Genomic DNA, 26,105 nt, shown 5'->3' on the forward strand with positions numbered 1-26,105 from the left:
AGGATAGATGAAAATGAGGAGCCTGGCACAAGTAAGTGGAAGCAATGCCAGGACTCAGCTGAGAGCCGCGTGGTCGCCAACCCACGCTCCAAAGTTCAGAGTCCCTGGGGCCTCTTTTAGTCGCCTCTTACGACAGGCAGGGAATACCGTGTGTGTTATTCTACCGCCCCCAGCCACAAGGGTGTCATGTTAAGATATTTCGTCAGTATGTGCCACTCCGTTTGATGACTGAGGCCAACCTCTATGGATATATCCCGGACACTCCATCGATGGTCCAGGGAAATGAGACCATTCACGATGTCAATCTGATCTTGAGGACCGGGCAAGTTGACCGTGCTGTTGAGCTTGCATCCGGGTAATAGTGGGTTCGAAGCCTACTGTCAGCACCCTTAAGATGGTTTTCCGTGATTTCCCATGTTCACACCAGGCAAATGCTGGGGCTGTACCTTAAAAAGGCCATGGCCGCTTCTTTCCCACTCCTATCCCTTTCCTATGCTATCGTCACCATAAGACCTATCTGTGACGTAAAATAAATTCTAAAAAAAAAAAGGATCTTGAGGAATGGACGACCGACCTGTGCTGCGAAAATCTTGTCTCATTCCGACCCTCACGAAACGCCTTGACCAATCGTGCAACCATTCTATTCGGTTCGTCAAAGGGTTCACGTAATCCTCGATAACATTCTGATGCTTTTTCGATACGGACAATCTCTATTTTAATCCACGAACGCTGATCTTCTTTTGAAAACATGCCTTAGAGCGGTGAAATCGACACTCTTCACTTCAACGCCACACAGCAACATCACTCTCAACTGGATGACTGTCAAATGCACGCTACACGTCGACAACAGCGCCACGTCACCGTTTCCACGTCCTATTTGCGCATGCCCGATCTCTTGCGAGTGTCTGGACTACGTTGCAACTACTTTATATACAGCCCTCGTATATGTACACTAGAGCACACAAAAATTAACCGGCCAAGAAATATTTGATTTCATACATTCTCGAAATGCGAAGGTATTCGTAAACTGGACGGCCGATGGCCGAATATACGATACTTGGAGTCCTACCACCTGCTCAATATGTTCATCCTATTTCCAACAAGAAGAATTTGAAAGACAGTTATCTTCAGCGACGTCCAATGTTTGGGCTCTCTGGTACAACTGAGCTGCATTTTACAAGGTAATCACACATTCTTGTCATTATAAACCTCGCAGAATGGGAGTAAAGAATGATTGAAATTAGAATATCCTATTTTCCTGTCAGTATTCCGAAGTTTTGTTGGGGAGCGTAAATCTAGGTGAATGATTGTCTGCGAAAATTCGAAGCGAAAAGTGAAGATAAACTATAAACCTGCGCAAAATAACTGCTAAAGGAAGTTGTTGAGATAATAAAAGTAAACATTGCCTAGGCATATCGGTTTGACCTCACCGAACACTTGATGTAATTTTCAATAAGCTCTTCCTGTTGTGGCCTGTCACGTTCGATTTGCCCCGTCCTTCTCGCATGGGCAATCACCTCGATCAACAAAAAGGTGTTCAGATAAATGAATTGGCGCATTGTGGCTAACTTTGTTTGTAAGGCAAGGTCAGTTCGTACCCGCGATCTCTTTCAAGTTCATTAGCTACCGCCCCACGTTAATTACCGGTATGTCGTCATATCCGGAATCGAACCAAGAGCTTCAAGCTATAAATAGGTAAAAATATTTTGTTTCATTCCCAGATTTCCTGAATGTTACATCAATGCCATGTGCTGTGGTACCGAAGTTGCAATAGGGATTAATCTATTGTGGAATAAGATCCCAGTGTGATACTAGGCGTTGGTCGTTTTAGTGGCCGGTGTGGCCGAATGATTGGTTTTTACCTGAAGATGTACAAATTGTAGAAGAGTTTTTTCTCTTGGCGTCACACACATCGACGTAAGAAGTGGATGACTTCATAATGTACCGAGTGTCATGTAGGCTTACTCTACACAAACATTTGTCAACGGAAACTTCATCATCTGATAAATTACGAAGTGTATACGAAAAGTAAGTACGATATGTATTTTATAATTATTTCAAACTTTTTTTAAGGAGTATACAATGTTTGTTCCGTATTTAGCCGTCCGGCTCCATGGCTAAATGGTTAGCGTGCTGGCCTTTGGTCACAAGGGTCCCGGGTTCGACTCCTGGCAGGGTCGGGAATTTTAACCATCATTGGTTAATTTCGCTGGCACGGGGGCCTGGGTGTGTGTGTGTTGTCTTCATCATAATTTCATCTTATCACGACGCGCAGGTCGCCTACGGGAGTCAAATCGAAAGACCTGCACCTGGCGAGCCGAACTTGTTCTCGGACACTCCCGGCACTAAAAGCCATACGCCATTTTTTTTTTCCGTAGAGTTCTTAATGAAGAGAAGCATTTCAGTCCTCGGAACGCTAAAACAGCCAACTGAATAGTCTTGAACGGATTACGTAACCGAAATATGCAATACAACCGTACATTCTCACAAAACTGGCTGCTTTTTTGGCTCAGCTGTGTAGGTGGTCTTCAGCGTCCATGGTTGTGGTACTGAACTGCGGTACAATTCAAGGCAGCAGTGTGAAGAGATTACAGAACTTGACACATTTGAAAACGTTCGAATGTTTCATTTATGATTTGAGGAAATCGTAGGAGACTAATTTATTAATTACTAGAGGACCCGCACTGCTCCCCAACATTCGTTATAAATAGGCCAGAGAACTCGTCTCGATCTGCCTGTCGGAGTCATATTGTTTTGCCTGCCTTTTCAGTAGGTTTATGGACATTTAATACCGGTACATATTGATTCATTCGTAATGTAGTTTATAACTCTTCATTCTATACAATATTCACTGTGCTTCGACCATTCGGGCGTATCTAGGTCTTAATATTTTCAAACGAACATGCAATTAGCCGTGGCTGAATTCTGGTTCGGTAAGCAGACACAGACTTTTCCAATAGTTTGTTCCTGAGCTTTATTAATGGTCATACAGAAGGTTAGTCGACTTGATACCTTACCGTCTGTGCGTGCGTCAACTGTTTTTTCTTAGCAGCATGTAAGTTATTAGGAACTTCCAGCCATCTTTTTTTTAGTAAGAGTATCTAGCAGGGAATAGTATTCTTCTGTGATCAGAGAAAGCTTTTTCTCTCTGGCTTGACAGATAGTCTAGTAATCAAACATGGCTGCATGCAATGTCATTACTAAGGATGAAAATCACTTGTATCAGGTCAGACACTTTGGCTGAATGGTCAGCGTACTGGCCTTCGGTTCAGAGGGTCCCGGGTTCGATTCTCGGCCGGGTCGGGGATTTTAACCGTAATTGATTAATTCCAGTGGCTTGGGGGCTGGGTGTGTGTGGCGTATGCAACATTAGAAATCATCCTAAGTAGGGCTCTCATCTTCACAGACATGCAGGTCGCCTAATAGGCGGTCTACTAGAAAAAGACCTGCACCAGGCCTCTCCGGAGGCCATACGCCATTATTATTATTATTATTATTATTATTGTTGTTGTACCGGGTGGTACACCTCCATGCCGCTAATTCAAACTTTGCGCCAGTTGAAACTCCTCTACTGGAGGAAGTCTGAACTTTATCTACTGCGTAAATTTTCAAGTTCCTCAGAAGATGTCACTACTTGTAAATTTTGAAGTTTCTGAACTGGGTCGTTTTCGATGTATTTTTGTTTTGCCTGTAGTAAGAAGTGTGGACATTCTCTTCCAGATGGCACTACTGAAGAAATACAATTATGCACCCTAGTGCGAAGTGAAAGAACTATGTTTTTGAAGAAATTTTGGGTTTATAAGTTTGTTCTTTGTTAAATTTCTTTCAGTTATTGTTTATGTTGGCAATATTAACCCCTTCCTTCCGCCAGGTTTGAATTTAGCCAATCCCGAATTTCTTTAATTAATTTATGACCAATCAGGTGTATCTTCTTCAACTTGGATATGTTGCTTAACCCTAACCAATAAAATTCTTGTGGGAGGGTGTTCTCATTCCTGAAACGCCTCGAACTTTCCGCGAGGGTTTATAAACTGCTGATTTTCGAGTCTCCGCGCCACTTCAGTAACATCTATCAGTGCATAAAGTACGTAGCAGGGGGCGGGAAGCGCCTCTTTCTTCGGGCAGCAGTTCAACCACAAGGTAAAGGCCGTTTAATAACTTCTTTTCTTGCTAGCTCAGCAGTTTAACTCTCGGGGCCGGTCCGAAGCTTTTCCACCATGTAACCTTCCCCTAAAATGTAAAGACACTTAGTATCTATTCTATCTTTTAAACTACATATTGGGATAGAGAGTGCTTATCCCTCTCGAGCTCCCACTCATATTGCATTGAGGTGAACTTATTTTTCACAACCGTTTCTTCCTTAACGTAATGTAAATTGTTTCCTTCTAAAAGTCACCTCTTTAGTATGGGATTAGCCCTTGCAGTAACGGCCTAGTGCCAAGTAGGTTTTATATAAAGTGTATTAGGAGTGCAGCTTCGCCTCCTTTCAAATTGGTATTGTCGAGGCCATGTAATATTTCTGTTTCTTTACTTAATAGGCCTCAGTAGGTTGGGTATTTTTACCCCTGTTTTCATGTCTTTGGAGAACAACTTGAAAGTGGAGTTTGGTGTGGCCTTGGATAGGCTCGTACTTAAGAGCAGGTTGCTCTTTCTAAAAAATTTTGTTTTCTGCGCGCCTCGAGGAGGCTTTACTGTGTAATTGGGAGCAAGTGCTCCTGGGCATGATAAGGGTCTTCTGCCCCTTTGTTGAATTGTGTATATCGTAAAGTTGGGCTTATTGCTCAAGAATTGTGTGTCGGGCTCTCGGAGCCCAAATCCTGTAATCACTGTAATTGTACATTTTCGAATTGTGTTTCGGCTACTGAGTACCTGTTCTCTTTGTTATTTCTTAATCTTGAAAAGAAAATATAACCTTGTTAAATTTTATCTTAACTTTAATTTCGTATTTTGAGACCTGTTCACCCCCGCACCTTCTTTCACCTCTGCTGTTCCACAGATATCTCGGAACAATTATTATGATTATTATTATTATTATTATTATTATTATTATTATTATTATTATTATTATTATTATAATAATAACTTGTATCAGAATATCAACGAAAGTGTTAATCGCTTAGCAACCTGTATTGACTGAACTTAGAGACTTATCAATGTTTCATCATTCACCGGCAGGCAATTCCGAAGATAACTAGACAAAAATGAAGCAGATCGGTCCAGTAGAAGGAAGGAGGGGAGGGATAGATGGACTGGCCAAAGCTGTTTATTAAAAGAGTTTATAATATATATAGACATGCAGTATTATATTATACTGTATAATTGTTTAATTTTCTTTATTTTATTTGTAAGTTGTTCCCTTTTTCCTTACGCAGTAGATTGATGTAGCATGCTTTGTGTTCATAAGTGTGTTTTGATCCTTTATGTAATCCCTTTATGCTCTCAAGACATAGATGCTATCCACGTGAACGTATTGCCGAAAAACAAATAATGAACTGAATTAGAGCAACAACAATCTGCTTTACGTCGCACCGACACAGATATGTCTTAGGGCGACGATGGGATAGGAGAGGGCTGGTAATGGGAAGGATGTGACTGTGGCATTTATTAAGGTACAGGGCTGTCGGCAGTAGGGTTCGAACCCACTATCTCCCGAATGCAAGCTAACAACTACGTGACCCAAACCGCGCAACCACTCGCTGAACTATAACACTTGATCACTTTGCCAGTTAATACAGTTTTCCAAACAAAGCCAGCGTTCGCTTGGTAGGCCATGGCCCTTCCACCATGGGGTTTGGTCTGTGGGTTATTCTTTCGTTATTCTTGGCTACCTAGACCGGTGCCGCCATCTCACCGTAAGACACCTCCTCAATTGTAATCACGTAGGCTGAGTGAACCTCGAACCAGCCCTCAGATGCAGGTAAAAATCCAGGGGCCCCCGGGTAAGAGGCAGGCACGCTATCCCTACACCACAGTGCCGGCAATACAGTTTCCCGGATGATCTAATGTCAGATAAAGCAGCTTCGAATAATAATAATAATAATAATAATAATAATAATAATAATAATAATAATAATAATAATGTTGGATTTACGTACCGGTAATTCTGCTGAGTCATGGCTGCCGCATTTGAGCACCTTCAAGTATCACTGGACTGAAGCGGGATCGACGCTAGTTCAGAAAGCCAGCGTTCTACCATGTGACCCCCCCCCCAGCCTAGCTACATATGTCAAAGAATAAGAATGCCCACTATGCTCGTACAACTTTCTTCTTTACGGTGTATCAGTAGCTTTTACTTCACCAGTAGTCTATTCTTTTTTATACCGGACAATTTGATAGCCGTCCATTCACTTAGTTTTGACGTAAGTATAAATATGTAATATTGACGGTGTTTGTACACTTCACACGAAAAGTATTCTCAAAAGTGTGAATAGGATATCACGAGTTCTTACCCAGTTCTACGAATTAGCCAAATTCTATTGTATTTAACGTGATATCTTTATGACTGGATTGAGATTATCTTAACCTTCTTAGTTCTGGTACAGCATATAGTCTGATGGGTCAGTGATAGAATACTAAATGTTATTAGAAAGGAAAGCTAACTAAGAAGCATACAGTTTCATACTTTGTTCTTATTTTAATTAATACGAATCCGTGCTAGCTTTTACTACTATTAACTCTCATTGTGGATACTTGCGTGTCTTGATCAAGTTCAGCATAAATCTACTATCTTAATGAGTTTGTCAAGATCTAGAAATAAAATATGAAGTGACAATAAATTAAGACTATTTTTTTAAAAATTATGATAGAAAAAATTGATTTCGTACTTCTTTGAGAATACTATCCATTGTATAGGGATGACACCACACGCTCGAAATACTCGAAGCCTCATACGTCTTGAAAAGAATGCAATGGTCTAATCCATGCCATATGATACGTTCAAGTAGTAGCCTACTTTTTATCTTCCTGATGAATACACATCTTGAGGAAGCAGAAGAATTTAGTTCCGTTATAATTCCCATCTGTTTTTAGATGGTGCGGTTAAGTGAAGCCCAGTTAAGTGAACACATGAATCAGCAATGCACGTTCGAGTTTCTTCTAGCATGCACATTGCTACTTAGGTCAGACTTTTAATGGCTCTACATTAAGAAAATGCACGGTACCCTAAATGGGTTCGCGGATACAAAGTGCTCTCCTGCGAACAGAATATGTTTCATGTCATTTTCGCTTAAAACCCCAGTTGTTATATTTTGGCGGGGGGGTTATCGCAGAACTAGCTAAAGGTTGCATAAGTTAAAGGATATGAACGATATAATTGTTCTATCCTGCTGGCTTTCACATCACTGGAACACTTTAATTACGGTACATTCCTGGTATTCGTCTGTTATAAAAATGCGGAATTCATGGAAAATAATCCTCAAAACTACTGAAGATGGAGTTCGAACCCGATACCTCCCGAGTTCAAGTTTACAGCTACACTTTTTATCAGCTGGTATTCTTAGCAAATTCACCTAACGGCCATTGTTGGTCTTTGCAGTTCGGATTAGATTCCCGATTCTCACACAGATTTTAAATTGGACGATGAATCGAAGTGGGAGAGGGTAATAGTAGTTTAATAATACATCTAGGCCAGAGGTTTTCCATTCGGAGCAGGCTGTTAAAGAGATCAGGGGAAGAACAGTGATTTCCTGGAAGAAATAGTGGCCACTTAGTTTCATTCTCAAGAATGATTATCTGCTTAAGATCAAGAAGGAAATAATGGACACTCGTTCTCACGTACGGTGCTGAGACGTGGTCCGCCTGAGGGATCGTCTCCGTAAGACTGCCGTAAGGCTTTAAACTGGACTAAAGGATGTACAAAAGAAGGTTTTGTCCAAGAAGGCGTGCAAGATGAGTGGACAAAGGCAGTAAGGGAATGGTATCCGAGAGATCGTCCATAGCAGGACTCGCGACTACATAATGACTAGTATTTACATCCCTGTAATCACCTGTAATCGTTAGTGTGTATCCCTATCGGCCCTCTCCTACGTACAATGACAGAGGAACGCACCTGTCTTTGCTGCCCGTGTCAGGCATAAATAACTACAAGTAATGTATTGCAACGAATTACGACATTGTCCAGGCTTTCAACTTCTAAGAAGGGGAGATTCTAAAGTAAATGAGAACTGTTTTTCTGTTATGTGTATATATATTGCTATCTGCTTTTTTAAGTCGCACCGACACAGATAGGTCTTATGGCGACGATGGAAGAGGAAAGGTCTAGGAATTGGAAGGAAGCGGCCGTGCCATTAATTAAGGTACAGCCCCGGCATTTGCTTGGTGTGAAAATGGGAAACCTCGGAAAACCATCTTCAGGGCTGCCGACAGTGGGGCTCGAACCCACTATCTCCCGATTACTGGATACTGGCCGCACTTAAGCGACTGCAGCTATCGAGCTCGGTTGAATAAAAAAAAATGAAATACCTTATATGTTCCAAGATTATTCATGGCATATTACGAAGTTAACGTACAGTGGCACTATTTTACATACTATGTAAACAATATGTGACAAAGACGAATGTTAAAAAACACATTTTCAGTCATATGCTACACTAGTTGAGAAATATAAAATCGTACTTACCAGTTAATATACAGTATCGATAGCTAGGTATAATTTACATGATATTATTCACAAATCATATTTTTCAATTATTTTATAATCAGTGTAAATAATTTAGAAACAATATTTCAGCTTTGAGAATTATAAATTAGTTTTAAACAGTCAGACGCGATCACACTGAACTCTTACACTACTTGCTGCCGGGATGAGTGGCTCAGACGGTTAAGGCGCTGGCATTCTGATCCCAACTTGCCAGGTTCGATCCTAGCTCAGTCCGATGGGAGTTGAAGGGGCTCAAATATGTTACCCTCGTGTTCGTAGATTTACCGGCACATCAGAGAAGTCCTGCGGTGCTAAATTTCGTCACCTTGGCGTCCCCGAAGATCGTAAACATGTAGTTAGTGGGACGTAAAGCCAATAACATGATTACACTTCTTGCTTGCTGTCCGTGTACTGGAGCTGTGACGGTTGATGTGCGGGATGCATATCCAGTATGACTGGGGGTTCAACGCACGTTTGGCCACCCTCCGTCTTCCTCTTTACTGATTCACCTTCTTTGCTGTCCAACTCGTTGGGTGAATGGTCAGCGTACTGGACCTTCGGTTCAGAGTGTGCCGGGTTAGATTCCCGGCCGGGTCGGGTATTTTAACCTTCATTGGTTAATTCCAATGGCCCGGGGGGTTGAGTGTTTGTGCTGTCCATAGCATCACTGCAACTCACACACCATACACAGCACTATCCTCCACCACATTAACACGCAGTTACCTACACATGGCACATGCCGCCCACCCTCATCGGAGGGTCTGCCTTACACGGGCTGCACTCGGTTAGAAATAGCCACACGAAATTATAATTATTATTGTTACGGGGTTACCCGTGGAAGGCAGAGGTGAAAGAAGGTGCGGTCTGGAATGGGTCTAAGTACAAAGCTGAGATATTAATTAAAATTGAATTAAAGGTTATATTTTCAAAATTAGCAAAACTTAACAATTTTGACATAGAATTTGAACATTCAACAAATAACAAAAAGTTAACAAATCAGGTACAAGACCAGGAAAGCCAAGATTTAGAGATACGTTAACGATCTTGGCTTCAAGCCCCACTTTTTACAATTCCTGAGCTCTCAGCTCACAACCACATATTATCAAAGGGCAGAAAACCCCTTATTGCATGGAGCAATATTGCTCCTACCTGGCAATGTCAAGCCTCCTAGAGGCACATATCCAAATACAAGAAAGAGCTGACCCACTCTCAATTTTTCAAGCCTATTAAAGGCAATACCAGACTTGTACACAAAATGGCCATCAAGGCACAGCTTACATCAAATGAAACGGGGGTATCTTGTACCCAACCTACTGGGCCTTCGTTGAAAAAGAATAGGTTAAGTCAATGGCCCAAAATGCAAAATAGAATGGAGGCGTGTACTTGCACTCCTAAATGAAACCTTTTTAAAACCTAAGAGTCACTAGGCCGAAGAACCAGGGGCTAATCCCAAACTATGGAGGTGACTCGTATGAGAAAACTTTAAGACATTACAGAAGGGAAGAAACAGTTACAAAACGTAGTCACCTCAAACCAAAAATGAAGGGGAGCTCAAGAGGGTTAAGCACTCTCTATCCCCGTTTTACAGTTAAAGATATGTGAAGTTTTACAAAAGCGACGGCAAATTACATGTTTCAAGATAGGTTACATAGTAAAGGTTTCGGACCTTCCCCGCGGATTAAACTGCTGAGCTAGCAAAAAATAAAGATGTTAAGTGGCCATTACCTTGTTGAAGAGCTGTTGCCGGATTAAAGAGGCGCTTCCCGCCTCCTGCTACACTTCCATACACTAGGCTAGATGTTGTTCGAGTGGCCGAGAGACAGGAAAATCAGCAGTTTTTATACTCTCGGGGAAGATTCGAGACCTTTCATGAATAACTAAGACACACCCACAGTCGTTTATTGGCTGGCTAAAAGTTACACATCAAAATTGAAGAAGAAAGACACGATTGGTCAAAAATTAATTACAGAAAAATTTGATTGGCTAACTTCAAAACTGGCGGAAAGAAAAGATGTATATTGCCAACCCACAAATGAAAGAACGAAATTTAGTAAAGAACAGACTTATGAATACAAAATTTCTTCAAGTAAAGTTCTTCCACTTCGCACCAGGGTGCATGGTCATAGTTTTTTGTAGAGACATCTATCAGAGAATGTCCACACCTCTGATCAATAGAAAACAAAACAAGTTGAACTCCACACAGTACTGACAACTTCGTAAACACAAAATTTACGGTAGTGACATCTTCTGAGAAACTTATGAGTTGATCCAGTTTTAAAGTTCAGAGTTTCTCCTGTAGAGGAGTACGTTACGGCGAAAAATTCAAATGTGCGGCGTATAGGTGTACCAGCCGGTACAATTATTATTACCTTCTTTGCTTCCTGGCATGTTCTCCTATTTATTGGTATCGGCACGTTTTAATTATTTACTTGGCCTGGTTTTACGACCAGTTGCCCTTCCTGTCGTTAAACCTATGTGGAGGAATTTGTTCTATATAACGTATTTTGATAGTTGGATGTATTGTTTGTACTGTAGATGAACAGAAGTGTACTAAGGCGAACACACACACCCAGTAACCGAACTAGAGGAATTAACCATACCGTACGGAGTTCAAATTTAAACCCACACTAATTATACATCAGATCTGTTATCTTAGGTGCTCAAACCAGATTCTTGCCAGAGCCAGGAATCGAACCGAAGCTAACTTGCTGGTCTTGGAAGTCACGATGGTGGACAGTAAGTAATTTCACTTGTATAGACGGGAGTGAAGCACATAGATATTTGTGTTATCTGCTTTACGCAGCACCGTCACAGATAGGTCTTATGGTGACGATGGGATATGAAAGGGCTAGGGTTGGGAGGGAAGCCACCGTGGCCTTAACGAAGGTACATCTCCAACATCTGCCTGGTGTAAAAATCGGAAACCACAGAAAACCATCTTCAGGGATGCCGACGGTGGGATTCGAACCTACTGTCTCCTAAATGCAAGCTTACGGCTCCGCGAACCTAACCGCACGGCCACAAGCTCGGTGGACCACGTTGCACGTGTGCTTACCCCCTTAGTTGCGTTTTCCGATACGGGGTCAGGAATGAATCGAGATGAGATTTTATGGTATATTTTACGGCGCGATGCCCTTCCTGACGCCAACGTCGATTGAGCGAATGAAGATGAAATGAATTATGGCGAGTGAAATTCGGGTGATGTAGGACATTTCTCTCGAGGATTCCTCCAAAGAGAGTATGCTGGATAATTCGAAAAGAGTTGTATCATTAATGAAGTATTAGGTCGCTGAATATGAAGTTGGTTTGTTTTGACTTACTCCGCGTGGTGTAATGGTGACACTGTTCCAGAGCTGAGGTTGCCACTCTCCAGGGTTCTGTTCAATCGATCAGAACCATAAAGCTGCCCTGCTGCTTCCCACAGCCCTATGAAATCGTGTAGTTCGTGCTTTAATATCACTTCATGCAAAGTTTGCAGTGAATCGTATTGCTGCGGTTTCTTAGTTTCGCTACTCTCGCAAAGTGGCATAGGTTTCCTAAATTACTAAACGCTAACTTTACGTGAAAGATTAACACTCAGATTATGACAGTTGGTACAGAAGGTGCAGAAATATCTCGCTTTGACATCTCTGATATGAGGGATGGCACCAGGGTCCGATGGCCTAGAGCAGCCTGTTCTAACTTTGCTCGACTGAGTACTCAGGAACAGTGCTGGGAGCTGCAGCTGGAGGGAGAGCGTCATAGCCAATACTTCACTGGGCGAAGGCATCTCTCTTCTTGCCAGTGTTGAGGTTGTATTTTTTCATATCATAACTAGGGGGCGGATGTTGTTAAAACTTCATCCACCGGGCGAGTTGGCCGTGCGCGTAGAGGCGCGCGGCTGTGAGCTTGCATCCGGGAGATAGGGGGTTCGAATCCCACTGTCGGCAGCCCTGAAGATGGTTTTCCGTGGTTTCCCATTTTCACACCAGGCAAATGCTGGGGCTGTACCTTAATTAAGGCCACGGCCGCTTCCTTCCAACTCCTAGGCCATTCCTATCCCATCGTCGCCATAAGACCTATCTGTGTCGGTGCGACGTAAAGCCCCTAAAAAAAAAAAACTTCATCTTTTTCCCCTTTTCATTACGACGTTTCTCAGCACTATAGAAATACATTCTGTGCTATAAAAACGATAAAAGCACGTTATTATTTTACATATTTTTGTGTAATTTGTACCGATTTGGAATTATCAGTCATTATTTTAACTTTCAAGATGATTTTAGGTCAAATTTTAAAACGTATTTTTAATGTATGCATTTATATTTTGTCAGGCTATTAATAAGTTCACAAGTGACAATATACAACCGTTTCAACTGTTTCTTACTTATGGTTAAATTTGTTAAATATCTTTCATGACCAAGCAAACTGATTAGCTGTTGTTGGTGTGAGTATTGCATTCTGCATCATGAACTTGTCTGCTGAATGTCTCCTATACTCCCAGATTCTCAGCCATAGTAACCGCCTTGAATGGTATTGCCTGTCACCGGTCTCCGCCAGTATCCACCGGTCGTGATGACAGCTTGCGCCAGTGTCGAGTTGTATTGCATGCTGCAGGCAGACTCCTGCAAGTTGTGAGTTTTGCGCTGCTCGCTGGTAAAGACTCAGGCTGCAACAGCCTGATCTAAATGTTAGGTCCATTAAATAATCATAATAATCCGACACGAAGGGAGGAATCCAAACCAGAATCGGCACTGTAAAAAGTGTGTTTCTGAAATTAAGACATTTTGTGTGCAACCGTCACCTTCGATGTGAAATTCGTTGACATGCCATGAAGTGATGTTACCGGAGCTGCTTTACGGTGTTGACTTCGTCAGTGAACAGAGTGCAAGCCTTTGGAATGATCGCAGAATATTAAAGACCCCATGGGTATATTACGCCACCAAAAAGGATGTTGTCCGTCGTGCCGGGAAATAGTGAAGTCTTAACCCTCACAAAACACAGGAAAGCAGCCTTTTTCGATCACGTCTTTCGAAATGACAAATACAGTACAATGGGATAAAACTGATCATAAAAGGGAAGATAAGAGGAAATGAAGTGGACGGAGCAAGTTATCTTGGACGTGGATCATCCGACGCTGGTTCGACATCCACGATACGGTAACTGGGATATGGGAAACACACAATAGGAAAACGTACTCCATGATGATCACCAACCTTCTGTGAGGAGGAGGAGGAGTAGTCCAGAAGTTTTGTCCTTTCTTGAATGCGTAGGTATGTTCACTAATGGTTTCAAGTTTCTTACTCTCTGTGAGCACCGCACTTCTTGGTCCATAAGAGCCTTGTTCTTTGCTCTGTCTTCATATGAAGAACTACAGTATACACGTCATCTGAGGTTTTGTGAGAATTCGCTTATAAATGTGTGAATGAATATTTTTGTAACAGCTTTCACTATTGTTAAATAATAAGTGTAACTGTAATTTTAAGGGAGAGATTTAAACAGGCGTTTCAAGGCTTCAATGCTAGAATAATGCTTGAGAGTTTGGGAACCTTATTTTCGGTAGATTTTGTAAGTTACTGTAGTTTCAGAAGAAAATCTCTTCTAGGGCCTGGTAATATTGGTATTTTGATCTTAAAAATAGCAATCGCTCCTAATTGAAGCACTGTACTTGGGCTACGTAAACTTCACAAATCTAGTGTTATATTATCTAGCTGGGTAGCACCCGCATTTTAAGATTGTTGTTTTATCCTCTCTTGGATATGAAGAAAACTGGAAAATATCCCAGATTTCACATTTACACTTATAGTAGAGAACACTTGAAACTGGGCAGTCAGTAGTGATTGGCAGCGGTAATCGATTTTAGCTTTTGTTTTGAGTGTATTCAATTGGTTAACTTTTTAAAAAATAACTTGAATTGGAAACTACAGAAAATTGCATATTGTATTTGAGAAAGAGGGGTTTTAGATTACGCTACACAGTTTGTTGATGATTAAAAGAAGTTTCATGTGAACACCTAGGATCGGAAAAGAACATTTCAGATAGATGGTGTCATTTCACGAACAGACATTTTGGAGAGAAATGTACCAGATTGTTAAAAATTGTACCGTTTTTCTTTGCAAAACCAGCCCATAACGCATCCGTAGGAAGGACATTTTTCTTATTAAATGTCCATTGGGCAGATGATGAATATAGGTTGTGTACAGAATGTGTGGAGTACTTCTCAATTTATTAAAACATCAAATATTAGAAATCCATTTCTTCGAAAAAGTTCTACGGCGAGAGAAATATTTTCTCAAAAAGTAAATGATATTCCGACAAGGAATGTTTATACGAGTAATTAGTGTTAGTATTAATTTTGGACTATAGTAATCTACTACTTACTCTCACTTGTCCTAGAGAAGTAGGTTCTTCTCTGGATGTTCTTCATTTCTGACTTTTACTTGCTTCCTGTGTTTCTGAGATTCGAGCTAAGTTGTATGCTGGGGATGAGCTAACAAAAGTCGCTGTACATTATTGATGGCTGTGTGCCGTGGGGGTGTAGAATGGAAGGCCTCCTCTTCCCAGTCACGTACAGCGACGGGTCCTGTGGGTGTGTGTATTGTGAGATATTCTGTACCTTGACTTGTGATGGGGATCCATGAATGGGGGCAAGGTGGAGTGAAAATACCAGCAAATAAGAATGACTGGGTTTGTGGGAACTTGACCCAGCTACCTGTGTCGGGAGCTGCTTCAATAGCAGGTAGTATTGCAAACGGAGCCTTTGTAGCTATTCACTCGGCATTTGGCATGCTTTTCAGTAAGCTGTAAGAAGGATACACCTGTCAGGCCTTTTGTAGTGTTCTAGGTAGGAAACATTGTTGGCTGTTCGAAGACCCCGCATCGTGAGCGAGGACTGTCGCTGGCATACACACACTGAACTCTAGCCTGTTCTTGATGATGACCTGTCAATTAGCGCACAATTTTAAAAGGATATGCATTAAATTATGGTGAGAGCATGAGGCAATCGAGCATAGTTTAGCGTCGTCCTTTTCCAAGGGAATCGTTTCGTTTCAACATCGTTTGGTAACCACTGCCCCTGTTCAGAAAAACACGTGGTTGTTATAGCAAATTAGAAAACATCAAATATGTTAAAGAGAAAAGATTATTGCTATGTGAAGGGCACTTGATAATTTGCAACGAATGAAATAAATAAATGAATAAATAAATAAATAAATAAAGAATGAAAGAATGAAAGAGTTCTTGGCTTCTTCATGTACCAGGTGGTTTGGGACTTAGCAACATAAAATAATTTAAAGACACAAATACGTGCATTCGCTTGTAAAATGCCCTCGTACGACCAAATTTAGAATATGCAAGCGTTGTATGTAGTCCTAGATTTAAAATTAACTTTACACAAACTTTGTATAGAAGCGACTTTTCAGAGTATTACGGTTGAAAGAACAGGAATTTACCGATCTATGACATCATACAATGAATTTCTTCAACATTTCCAATAGTGCAGCCTAGAATTCCGAAGGGGAAAAAATGCTGTGGCATTTTTGTACTGAATCATAAATGCTAGAATTGATCATTCTGAATTCCTGGCAGTTTTAAAATTTCATGTTCCTAGAGTCAATAGTAGAACAAATGTAACGTTTCAAATTGAGAACATCGAACGCGTGATCTTGCAAATTCTCCTCTTCACAAACTATGCACTGTTCATCAAAACGACTCATTGGACTTCGGCTCGCCAATTGAAACCTTCGTAACAAACTTCACAGCATCTAAAATATAGGAAAACATTTCATCTACTTACGATTTCCGAACTACAAAATTGTAAATCACTGTATATTTCCCGAATATTGTATATAAAATTAAATTAGGATGTTTCATAATTTGCTATTCCTTTAGTTCTTCACTGACTTTTAAAGTAAAGTGAAATTTAAATTGTAATTTATGTTTATTCAATCATAAAACTTATTCATAATCATTGTTTATTTAATTATTAGTAAATCTATAATCATTACTTGCTTAAATATTTCTTATTTAACTGAATATATTTTTCTTTGCATACTTTTGCCGTTGTTCTAATTCAATACATATTCTGGCATACTTATTCATACGTACATACTCCGTATATTCGGTGGTATGTTCTACTTCCTGTTGTTAGATGTCTCCTGTCCAGATTTTCGATCCTTCTCAATTATGGCAACTGGCTTCTCTATTTCGTCAATATACCCTTGTCTCTGTTTTCTGTTTCAAGACAAGAAATCCCTAATCATTAAGGGTAGCGGGGGCTGGAGCCATCAGTCTCGTTAAGCCTAATTTGCCCCTCCACTAGTCCGTATCTTAACTGGAAATTTTTCCTGAAATTACAGTGGACTGACAGTGTGGATTTCAAGGAACAAGATGCGTCCCGGGGGTGTGAAGATTATTACTTTGAACAGTTTTGTGCAGGAGTCGGGTGCATATTTAAAATTGATGAAACCGTATTATTTTGAAACCTTCGTGAAAAGTCCGTAGGTGCAGAAATGTGCTTGCAAGTTTCTCAAAATATTATGACAGCAAAACGCGTGAAACAAGTATCTTTAAAGAAGGCGACACAAAATTTGCTTCCCAAAATGCAAGATGTGAGACCCGGTCCAGCAAACTACCAGTTGTCGCAAGATATTTAAGTATTTATTGCGACTGATATACTACTTAACAAACTGCAGCATCCACTGCTACGTGAGACGTTAGAGAAGTTCGTCACTCCCAGACGAGTCAACATTGCGGAAGTACCAGCCGAACCAAATTGTATCAGTACGATTAATTGTTTTCCAGTATTGATTTCGCTTTTGCGATCCTCACCTGGACTGTTCAGAAAATAAGTATACGAATAATAAGTACAGGTTCATTGCTAATAATAATAATAATAATAATAATAATAATAATAATAATAATAATAATAATAATAATATAATAATAATAATAATAATAATAATAATAATAATGTTTCGTGGTTTTATCGTGGATCGCAGAGGTGAAAGTAGGTGCCGGCATGAATGGGTCTAACCACAATGTCAAGAATTCAATGTAAAACTTAAACTGAAGGTTATATTTTTAACAATTTCCAACTTTACAATTTTTACAGGTACAAGTAGCAAACATTAAACAAGATTGGGAAAAATCCAAGATTATTGGTTTTAACAGATCATGGGCTTTCAAGCCCTCGCTTCACTTATCCTGAGCTTCTACCTCAAATTTACAAAGAGCACAAATTTACTCAAGGGCAGAAATCCCACAATACATGGAGCACTTGCTTCCTAAATTACAATGTCAGGCCTCCCAGAGGCACTTTTACAACACTGGAAAAGAGCTAACGTGCTCTGTTTTCCAAGCCTACTCAAGGCAACATTGCATGAAACTCTAATAATCTCTGGCCTTACAAGGCACTATTTCAAAAATAGAAATCTTATTACACAGAGGTATCTAGTACACAATCTACAGGGCCTTAGTGAAAAAGAACAGGTTAAATAAACGGCCCGAGTATAATTTGAATGGAGTCGAAGACTGAGCTCCAAAAAAAAATTAAAACCAATAGGGCGCTTGGCCGACAAAACAGGGACTATTTCCAAACTACTGAGGTAACACGCATGGAAATCAATTTAATACATTGCAGAAACAAAACGTGGCACCTCAAACCAAGATGAAGGGGAGCTCGAGAGGGCGCATCACTCTCTATCCCCGATTTACAGTTGAAGATTTTATGTGAAGTTATTACATTAGCCGGCAGAAAGTTACATTTTTAGAAAATAAGGTTACATAATTGATTATTCGGACCTTTCCCTCAGGTTAAACTGCGGAGCTAGCAAGAAAACAATATGTTATGTGGCCATTACCTTGTCGAAGTTCTAGCAGCTGACGAAGAGGCTGCCCGCCTCCTGCTTTGACACACACACTCAGTAAGATGATCAATTGGCCAAGAGACGTGAAAATCCGCAGTTTATAAACCCTCGTGGAAAGTTCGAGACCATTCAAGATTAAACTAGCCACACCCTCTCATTTTTATTGGTCAGTTTAAAAGTTACACTCAAACTCGAAGAAGACTGTGATTGGTAGAAAATTAATTCCAGAAATTATTGATTGGTTGGATTCAAAACTGGCGGAAAGAAAAGATAAATATTGCCAAACCAAAAATCTTATGAATACAAAACTTCTTTAAATCAAAAGTTCTTTCACTTAGCACCAGGGTGCATGATCATAGTTTTTAGTAGTGACATCTATGGAAGAACGTCCAAACTTCTTGATGAATGGCAAACAAAACAAGTAGATATACAGTCAGTTCAGGAAACTTCACAATAACAAAATTACATCATATTTTAGTGGTGACGTCTTTTGAGTAAATTTATAAGTTGGTGCAGGTTCAGTTTCACTGTTTCACCAGTAGAGGAGTTCTTTTAGGCGCTAGATTTAAATGCGCGGCGTTGGGGTGTACCTCCCGGTACAAATAATAATAATAATAATAATAATAATAATGTTAATTGAATGTATTCACTGTCATAGGAAGAAACAATATACTGTCTTAGGAAAAGAATTTGCAGTCGAGCTTCCCTGAGCTTCGCAGTGTATGAGCATGGCTGTTGTGTTCGTTTTTAATGGATTGCGTATATTTCAGTGACAGGTGGGAGACCTGAATGGTCACCCATCCGGGTTGCTTAACTGTATTAGCATCAGCATCAGAGGGCCTTGTCGCCATGTTTTAACAAGAATGTAATAAATTCTCGTGTCAGTTGTTATTGACACTATACATTTTGAAAATGTCAGCATGTGGAATTGCAACATGTATGTGCGTCCATTACGCAGATACTAATCACTAAACTTTTACTCCGAGACAGTACGCAGAATTCGTGGTGAAACTGACAACACAGTTTGGATAACAATGGACGAAACGACTGCCACAACTGGCCATTACGTAGCCAACGTCATAGTCGGTGCGTTTCAATGCGATCCATCATCGCCACTTTTACTGACAACTGTTCATCTTGAGAAAACCAACAGCCATATAGTAGCTAAATCTTTTACGATGCTGTGATACTTCTGTGGCCTGATGGCACCCGATATGATAATTTCGTGTGACTATGTCTAGCCGAGTGCAGCCCTTGTAAGGCAGACCCTCCGATGACGGTGGGCGGCATCTGCCATGTGTAGATAACTGCGTGTTATTGTGATGGAGGGTAGTGTTATGTGTGGTGTGTGAGTTGCAGGGAAGTTGGGGACGGCACAAACCCCCAGTCTCCAAGCCAAGGGAATTAACCATTTAAGGTTAAAATCTCCGACCCGGCCGGGAATCGAACCCGGGACCCTCTGGACCAAAGGCCAGCGCGCTAACCAATTAGCCATGGAGCCGGACACCCGATATGATAAAGTGCATCCAGTAATGACAGACCCTGCATTTTACATAGTTAAAGCATGCCAAGGTTTGAAAATTCTGTATAGCAAGATGATTCAGTTAATATGTTTAGCGCGTTATTTGCTCCGTGTTGCTGAACGAGTAAGGAGTGTTCCCCTTACCGAATGTGAACAGAGTAATAGCATCCGTGAAAACGTGTTCATTAACCCTTTATAAGGCAGTACTCAATAAAACTTTCTTTTCTAACTAACATTATTTGAAGGCTCTATAAGTGCTAAATAATACAATTTGACAGAAAAAAAAGAATCCAGTGCTCAGAAGGTGAGTAAGAAGATGGGAATATACAACCCACGGCCTGCTATCTGCTGCCATTCAGAAGTGGGAACGTATTTCCCATGGACCACCTACGGACACAATTTCAGTTCAGTTAGCTCACTTTTTATTCAGCAGAAATATTTCGAACACCTGTGTGGGCTACGGAAAGCATATTCCCATACACAATGTAAAAGAAATTTAGATCTCAGAAATCTTCAATTGGTAAAAGGAAGTAAATAATCTCAGAACAAATTAGAAAAATGCAAAATAAACAAAGAAAATTCATTTAAATATTATACAGACTTATAAAATGTTGATTTTTTACCCTATTTTCACTTCATAAAAATTGTTCACAACAGGCGTTGCACTGGCACACTATCGCCCATCAGATGTTTTCCAAAGAAGCTAAAGATTCCAAGGGGATCAGAATAGTTCTACAGATATTCCCAAGAGTGCAGCACACATCAATACATGGGAAATAAACACCCAGCGCCCAGAAATGACAAAAAATAATACCCACCGCCTTATAAAGGGTTAAAGTACCTGTGAGTTTATTCAAACCGTGTGCCGTTGATTTGCCGCTACCTCCGCAGCCAGTGTGCACCAAGTGGGTTATTTGACTGGATGCGGTGAACTATTATGTGAACAATGTTGAGGTTATAAAAATCAGTCCTGGAAACGCTAAACAAAGATGATGCTGTCACCACTAAAATATGATGTAAATTTGTTATTGTGAAGTTTTCTGAACTGACTGTATTTCTACTTGTTTTGTTTGCCATTCATTAAGAAGTTTGGACATTCTTCTATAGATGTCACTACTAAACACTGATCATGCACCCTGGTGCGAAGTGAAAGAACTTTTGATTTAAAGAAGTTTTGTATTCATAAGATTTTTTTTTTTTTTTTTTTACTAATTGATGTTCATTTATTTTTGGTTTGGCAATATTTATCTTTTCTTTTCGCCAGTTTTGAATCCAACTAATCAATAATTTCTGCAATTCATTTTCTACTAATCACAGTCTTCTTCGATTTTGAGTGTAACTTTTAAACTGGCCAATAAAAATTAGAGGGTGTGGCTAGTTTAATACAAAGATGACGCAATGCAGAGAGCACGAACATCGCTTAATTGTGTGAATTAACGAGCCAGCCCCGAAGTGTAGGGATTAGCGTGCATCATGAGACCAATAGAGGAGCTGTTTGATACGAGAGGCAGCGGACCCGGTCGAGAAAGTCAAGCAAGACCGCTAAGGATTTCGCGCTGACCTCGTGACGCCTATGTATCTGCAGGTCATCGGGCCGTTAGTTTGAGGACCTTACTGTTATTGCACTACGGATTTTGAATAAATAAATTAAATAAATAAATAAATAAATAAATTTCGGGGATTTTATAGGATGCTCTGTGCAGTAGAATGTTAGAAATGACTTAATTCAACAGAATATTAATGCTGTTTATTCTACGTCCCACTAATTTTTTTTTGTATTTGCTTTACGTCACACAGACACAGATAGGTCTTATGGCGACGATGGGATAGGAAAGGCCTAGGAATTGGAAGGAAGCGGCCATGGCCTTAATTAAGGTACAGCCCCGGCATTTGCCTGGTGTGAAAATGGGAAACCATGGAAAACCATCTTCAGGGCTGCCGAGAGTGGGGCTCGAACCCACTATCTCCCGATTACTGGATACTGGCCGCACTTCAGCGACTGCAGCTATCGAGCTCGGTGTAACTAATTTTTGCGGTTTTCGGAGATACCGAAGTGCTGGAACATTGTCCCGCAGGAACTGCTTAACGTAACAGTAAATCTACAGACATCAGGCTGGCGTATTCGAGCATAACGAGCGAGTTGGCTACGCGGTTCTTTCATGCAACTGTGAGCTTGCATTTGTGAGGTAGTGGGTTCTAACCCCTCCGTCGGAAAACCTGAAGATGTTCAATGGTTTCCTATTTTCGCATCAGCCAAATGCTGAGTTTGAACCTCAGTTTACCGGGCGAGTTGGCCGTGCGGTTAGGGGCGCGCAGCTGTGAGCTTGCATCCGGGAGATAGTGGATTCAAACCCCACTGTCGGCAGCCCTGAAGATCGTTTTCCGTGGTTTCCCATTTTCACACCAGGCAAATGCTGAGGCTGTACCTTAATGAAGGCCACGGCCGCTTCCTTCCCACTCCTAGACCTTCCCTATGCCGTCGTCGCCATAAGATCTATATGTGTCAGTGCGATGTAAAGCAAATTGTAAAATTGAATCTCAGTTAACTCAATGACCGCTTCCGTCACAGTCCTAGACCTTTCCTATCCCATCGTCCCCAAGAGACCTAACTGAATCGGCGTGACGTTAAAAAAAGCATACACTCATTTACTTGTTTTCGAGCACCTTCAAATACCACCAGACTGAATCGGGAGCGAACTCTATTCATAAAATGAAGATTTGGAGTTGGTATTTCAAACCTGTTGAAAGAGCAATTTTCCCCCGATTTAAGAAAACCGTGTCCTACTTTTTAAAATGGTGTGTGGCCTTAAGAGAGGTCTGGTGTTAGTTTTTCGAGTTGACGCCGTATAGGCGACCTGCGCGTCTGTGAGGATGGGGCCCTACTTACAACTAATTCTACTGGTGAAGGCAATATAAATATCCAAACCCCCGAATCAGAGCAATTAACCATTAAAAGCAAAAATGTCCGACTCTGCCTGGAATTGAATTCGGGACATATTGGACCAAAGGCCAGCAAGCTAACGATTTAGCCATGGAGCTCGAAAGAATTTCGTGTCTTCGTCCTAAGGTGGTGCAGCTCTCTTCAGGCCCACCTCCAGTGGAGGTGAGCTGAGTATACCAATTTAACCATATACCAACCCTCCTGCCATTCTTAAATTTCTGTCAGCACCGGGAATCGAACCCTGGCCATCGAGGACACGGAAGCTTCTAGTGATAACCGTTACAGTACGGAACAAACAACTTATCATTAATCGATTAGATTTCCTCCTAATATAGAAGTCAAGACAATAAATAAAAACAAGTATAAAATAACACATGAAGGACGATATAATCGATTACCAGTATCACATTATCTGCAGGTTTGTTTGCAAGTAATAAATATAACTTGTGTGGTATTTATTCTTTGTGTAAATGACAATCCTCGCCACTGCTAGTGGATTAAAGCCTCATGATTTCATTATACTTTTTTCGTTGCTCAGCTGGCAAACTTCTCTTAAGTTTTGCTGGAAAGGAATATCATGGTTTAAAAATAACAAAGATGGAATGACAGAACTTTTAGAAATTAATAAGCTTTGAAGTAAGGAAACTTCGATGTAGACTACGACATCATCACCCATATTCGGGAAGACTTTAAACCCTTATGAATATCGAAGAACGGACGGAAAATATATTCAGGAATTCTCAACAGCAGCTTCCAATTAAAACTTCAGTACTTCGTGACCTTCAGTCCTCAAGACGGAGGAGGATGGATGGCATTTACTGCTTAATTAATGCTATTATTTGGCACATTTAAAGCAAACTTGACGGTCTTCATAAAATGATGCAAAATATTACTCTTGACTACTTACTCACGTGAATACAGCAACGTTTTATTGAAGTCGGCATTCATTTATGACTATTTGTACAGAAACTTTATTTTTCGTTGTTAATATTTACTGTGCACTAGTTCAGTCGGTTCTTTGATACGGTATCCTTGCCTGGTGTGGTGCATATAGCAACACGCTAAAACGATTCGGAATCTGAACCTCTTTTGAGGATAATCCAAATATTGCATCATACCGAAACAAACGTTCTGAATATTAAACAACTCTATATAAGTATTTATTGAAGCAATAGCTAAGAGTAACAGTACAGTATTAACTAAATGTTTTCTTTTCCAGGTAACTGATGGTATTTATTAATTCTACATTAGTTTATTACATCAATCTTTCGGTATTTTGTTCCTCAGAACGCTATGAATTTCTCCTTTTCGAACAAAATATTTCAGTGCTAAGGAGCACTGGGGATTAATAAATTCTAGTTCTGCACGAGCACCCATATTATTTCATATTTCAAATATTTCAAAACACGAAGTAGTTAGACTATTGGTAGCATAAACAACTTCACAAATTTGAAGTCTCTAAATGCTAAAATGTTAGAATGGTTGGATAGCAATGCTGCTATTCCGGTCCATACAACAAAATTTCAATTTGGATGAAGATAGCACCAAATGTAATTAAAGAGCAGCACCAGGTTGAGAACACCTGGACTACAGATATCTTCGCTACGTGTACAATAGGCCAGTGTTTAAAGTGGCAATGGTCGCTGTACTTTTGATGCCATCTTACTAATACTGATGTGTTGTCCCTTAAAGCCACCACCACTACAATTTGTGTGATGTGATTGTTGTAGACGATGTCCCGGAGCGGCACCAGGAGACGGATGACGAAGGCATCGAGCGCGACTCTGGGGACAGCGACGAGGACCCGTCGAGCTCGTCATCGTCCGCCAACGTCAGTCTCACCAAGGTCATCGAGGTAAGCAATTAGCCGACCTTATTCCCAGCACTCCTGCACAATGGCTCCTTTAAAAAGTGTAGTCCTCTTGCTCTACTTTTGGGGCTCATTTTCAGTCAAGTTAACGCACCCGAGAGAGCGAAGACTGTGACGTATTTAGAAATTATCTTCACGCGGAGATTTCGGAAACAATCTCGTGGATAATTTCATTCAAAGCAGACAGTTGAAGAACTTCAGTAATGTAATAACAACAGTCACATCATTATCCCGTAACTGTTTAACATATGCATAGCTTTACGTGCTAACTCTTCCGGGATCCTGGTCAATGTGGGAACACATCTGACTAAATTAATCAAATTCCTCTATAACCTTATATTCGAAGCTCCTGTGCTTTGAAGTATTGCAGATCTCCATATGCTTCTTTTTAACCCTATCGCCGAATTCAGTAGTTTCTTAAATAACGGAACCTTCTCGATTCCTCTGACGTGACTGTATGACCCAAGCCATTGCATACATACGGACGGCTTCATCCACCGACGTAATTTCCAACTAGGACTTATCTCTTTATTCCAAGTATGCCTACCGTGTGGCTCCATGCCCAAATAGTTAGTGTGCTGGTCTTTAATTCAAGGCGTCCAGGGTTCGGTTTCCGACCGGGTCGGGGATTCATCTGACGTAGGGATTGTAGGTCACTTACTGGATCAATCTTTACTCTGAAAATAACCAGTGTATAAAACATTACAACATAAGAACACAGGGACACGCGAATTATTTGTGGCACAAATGAGTACCCATTTAAAGCACAATAGCTTTACGAAACAAATGTTATTCGGAAGACGGTAGGTTCGAATCCAACCGTCGGCAGCCCCGAAGATGGTTTTCCGTGGTTTCCAATTTTCACACCAGGCAAATGCTGGGGCTGTACCTCAATTAAGGCCACGGCCGTTTCATTCCCACTACTAGCTCTTTCCTATCCCATCGTCGCCATAAGACCTATATGTGTCGGTGAGACGTAAAGCCAATTGTAAAAATATACGAACATTTTTGTAACTTTAGTGCATTAGTAACATTACATATTTTATGCATGTTACATATTTAATTACATATTTTGTGAATATTAGGTATGTATTTAATAAAAATTCGGGCCTTAGTAACGAGGTTAGAAACCTGGAATTGTGAACAAAATTCTCTGTTCTTCCCCCCTGCGGGTGGGTTTGTAGAATAAAACCACGGTATCTCCTCCCTATTGTAAGAGGCGACTAAAAGGGGTCCCAGGGTCTCTTAACTTGGGAGCATGGTTTCGCGATCACGGGGCTCTTAGCTAAAGC

General features: G+C 40.7%; 1 protein-coding gene across 1 annotated transcript in view; it reads left to right on the top strand.

The window, feature by feature from the left end:
- Positions 1–26,105, top strand: part of spir (spire type actin nucleation factor) — a 699,692-nt gene that overhangs the window by 328,841 nt on the left and 344,746 nt on the right. Inside the window, exon 4 of the mRNA XM_067151497.2 lies at positions 24,674–24,798. Within this exon, the coding sequence (XP_067007598.2) occupies positions 24,674–24,798 (125 nt within the window). The remainder of the gene's footprint in view (positions 1–24,673; positions 24,799–26,105) is intronic.

This window comes from Anabrus simplex, chromosome 7 (assembly GCF_040414725.1).
Source record: "Anabrus simplex isolate iqAnaSimp1 chromosome 7, ASM4041472v1, whole genome shotgun sequence".
Lineage (NCBI taxonomy): Eukaryota > Metazoa > Arthropoda > Insecta > Orthoptera > Tettigoniidae > Anabrus > Anabrus simplex.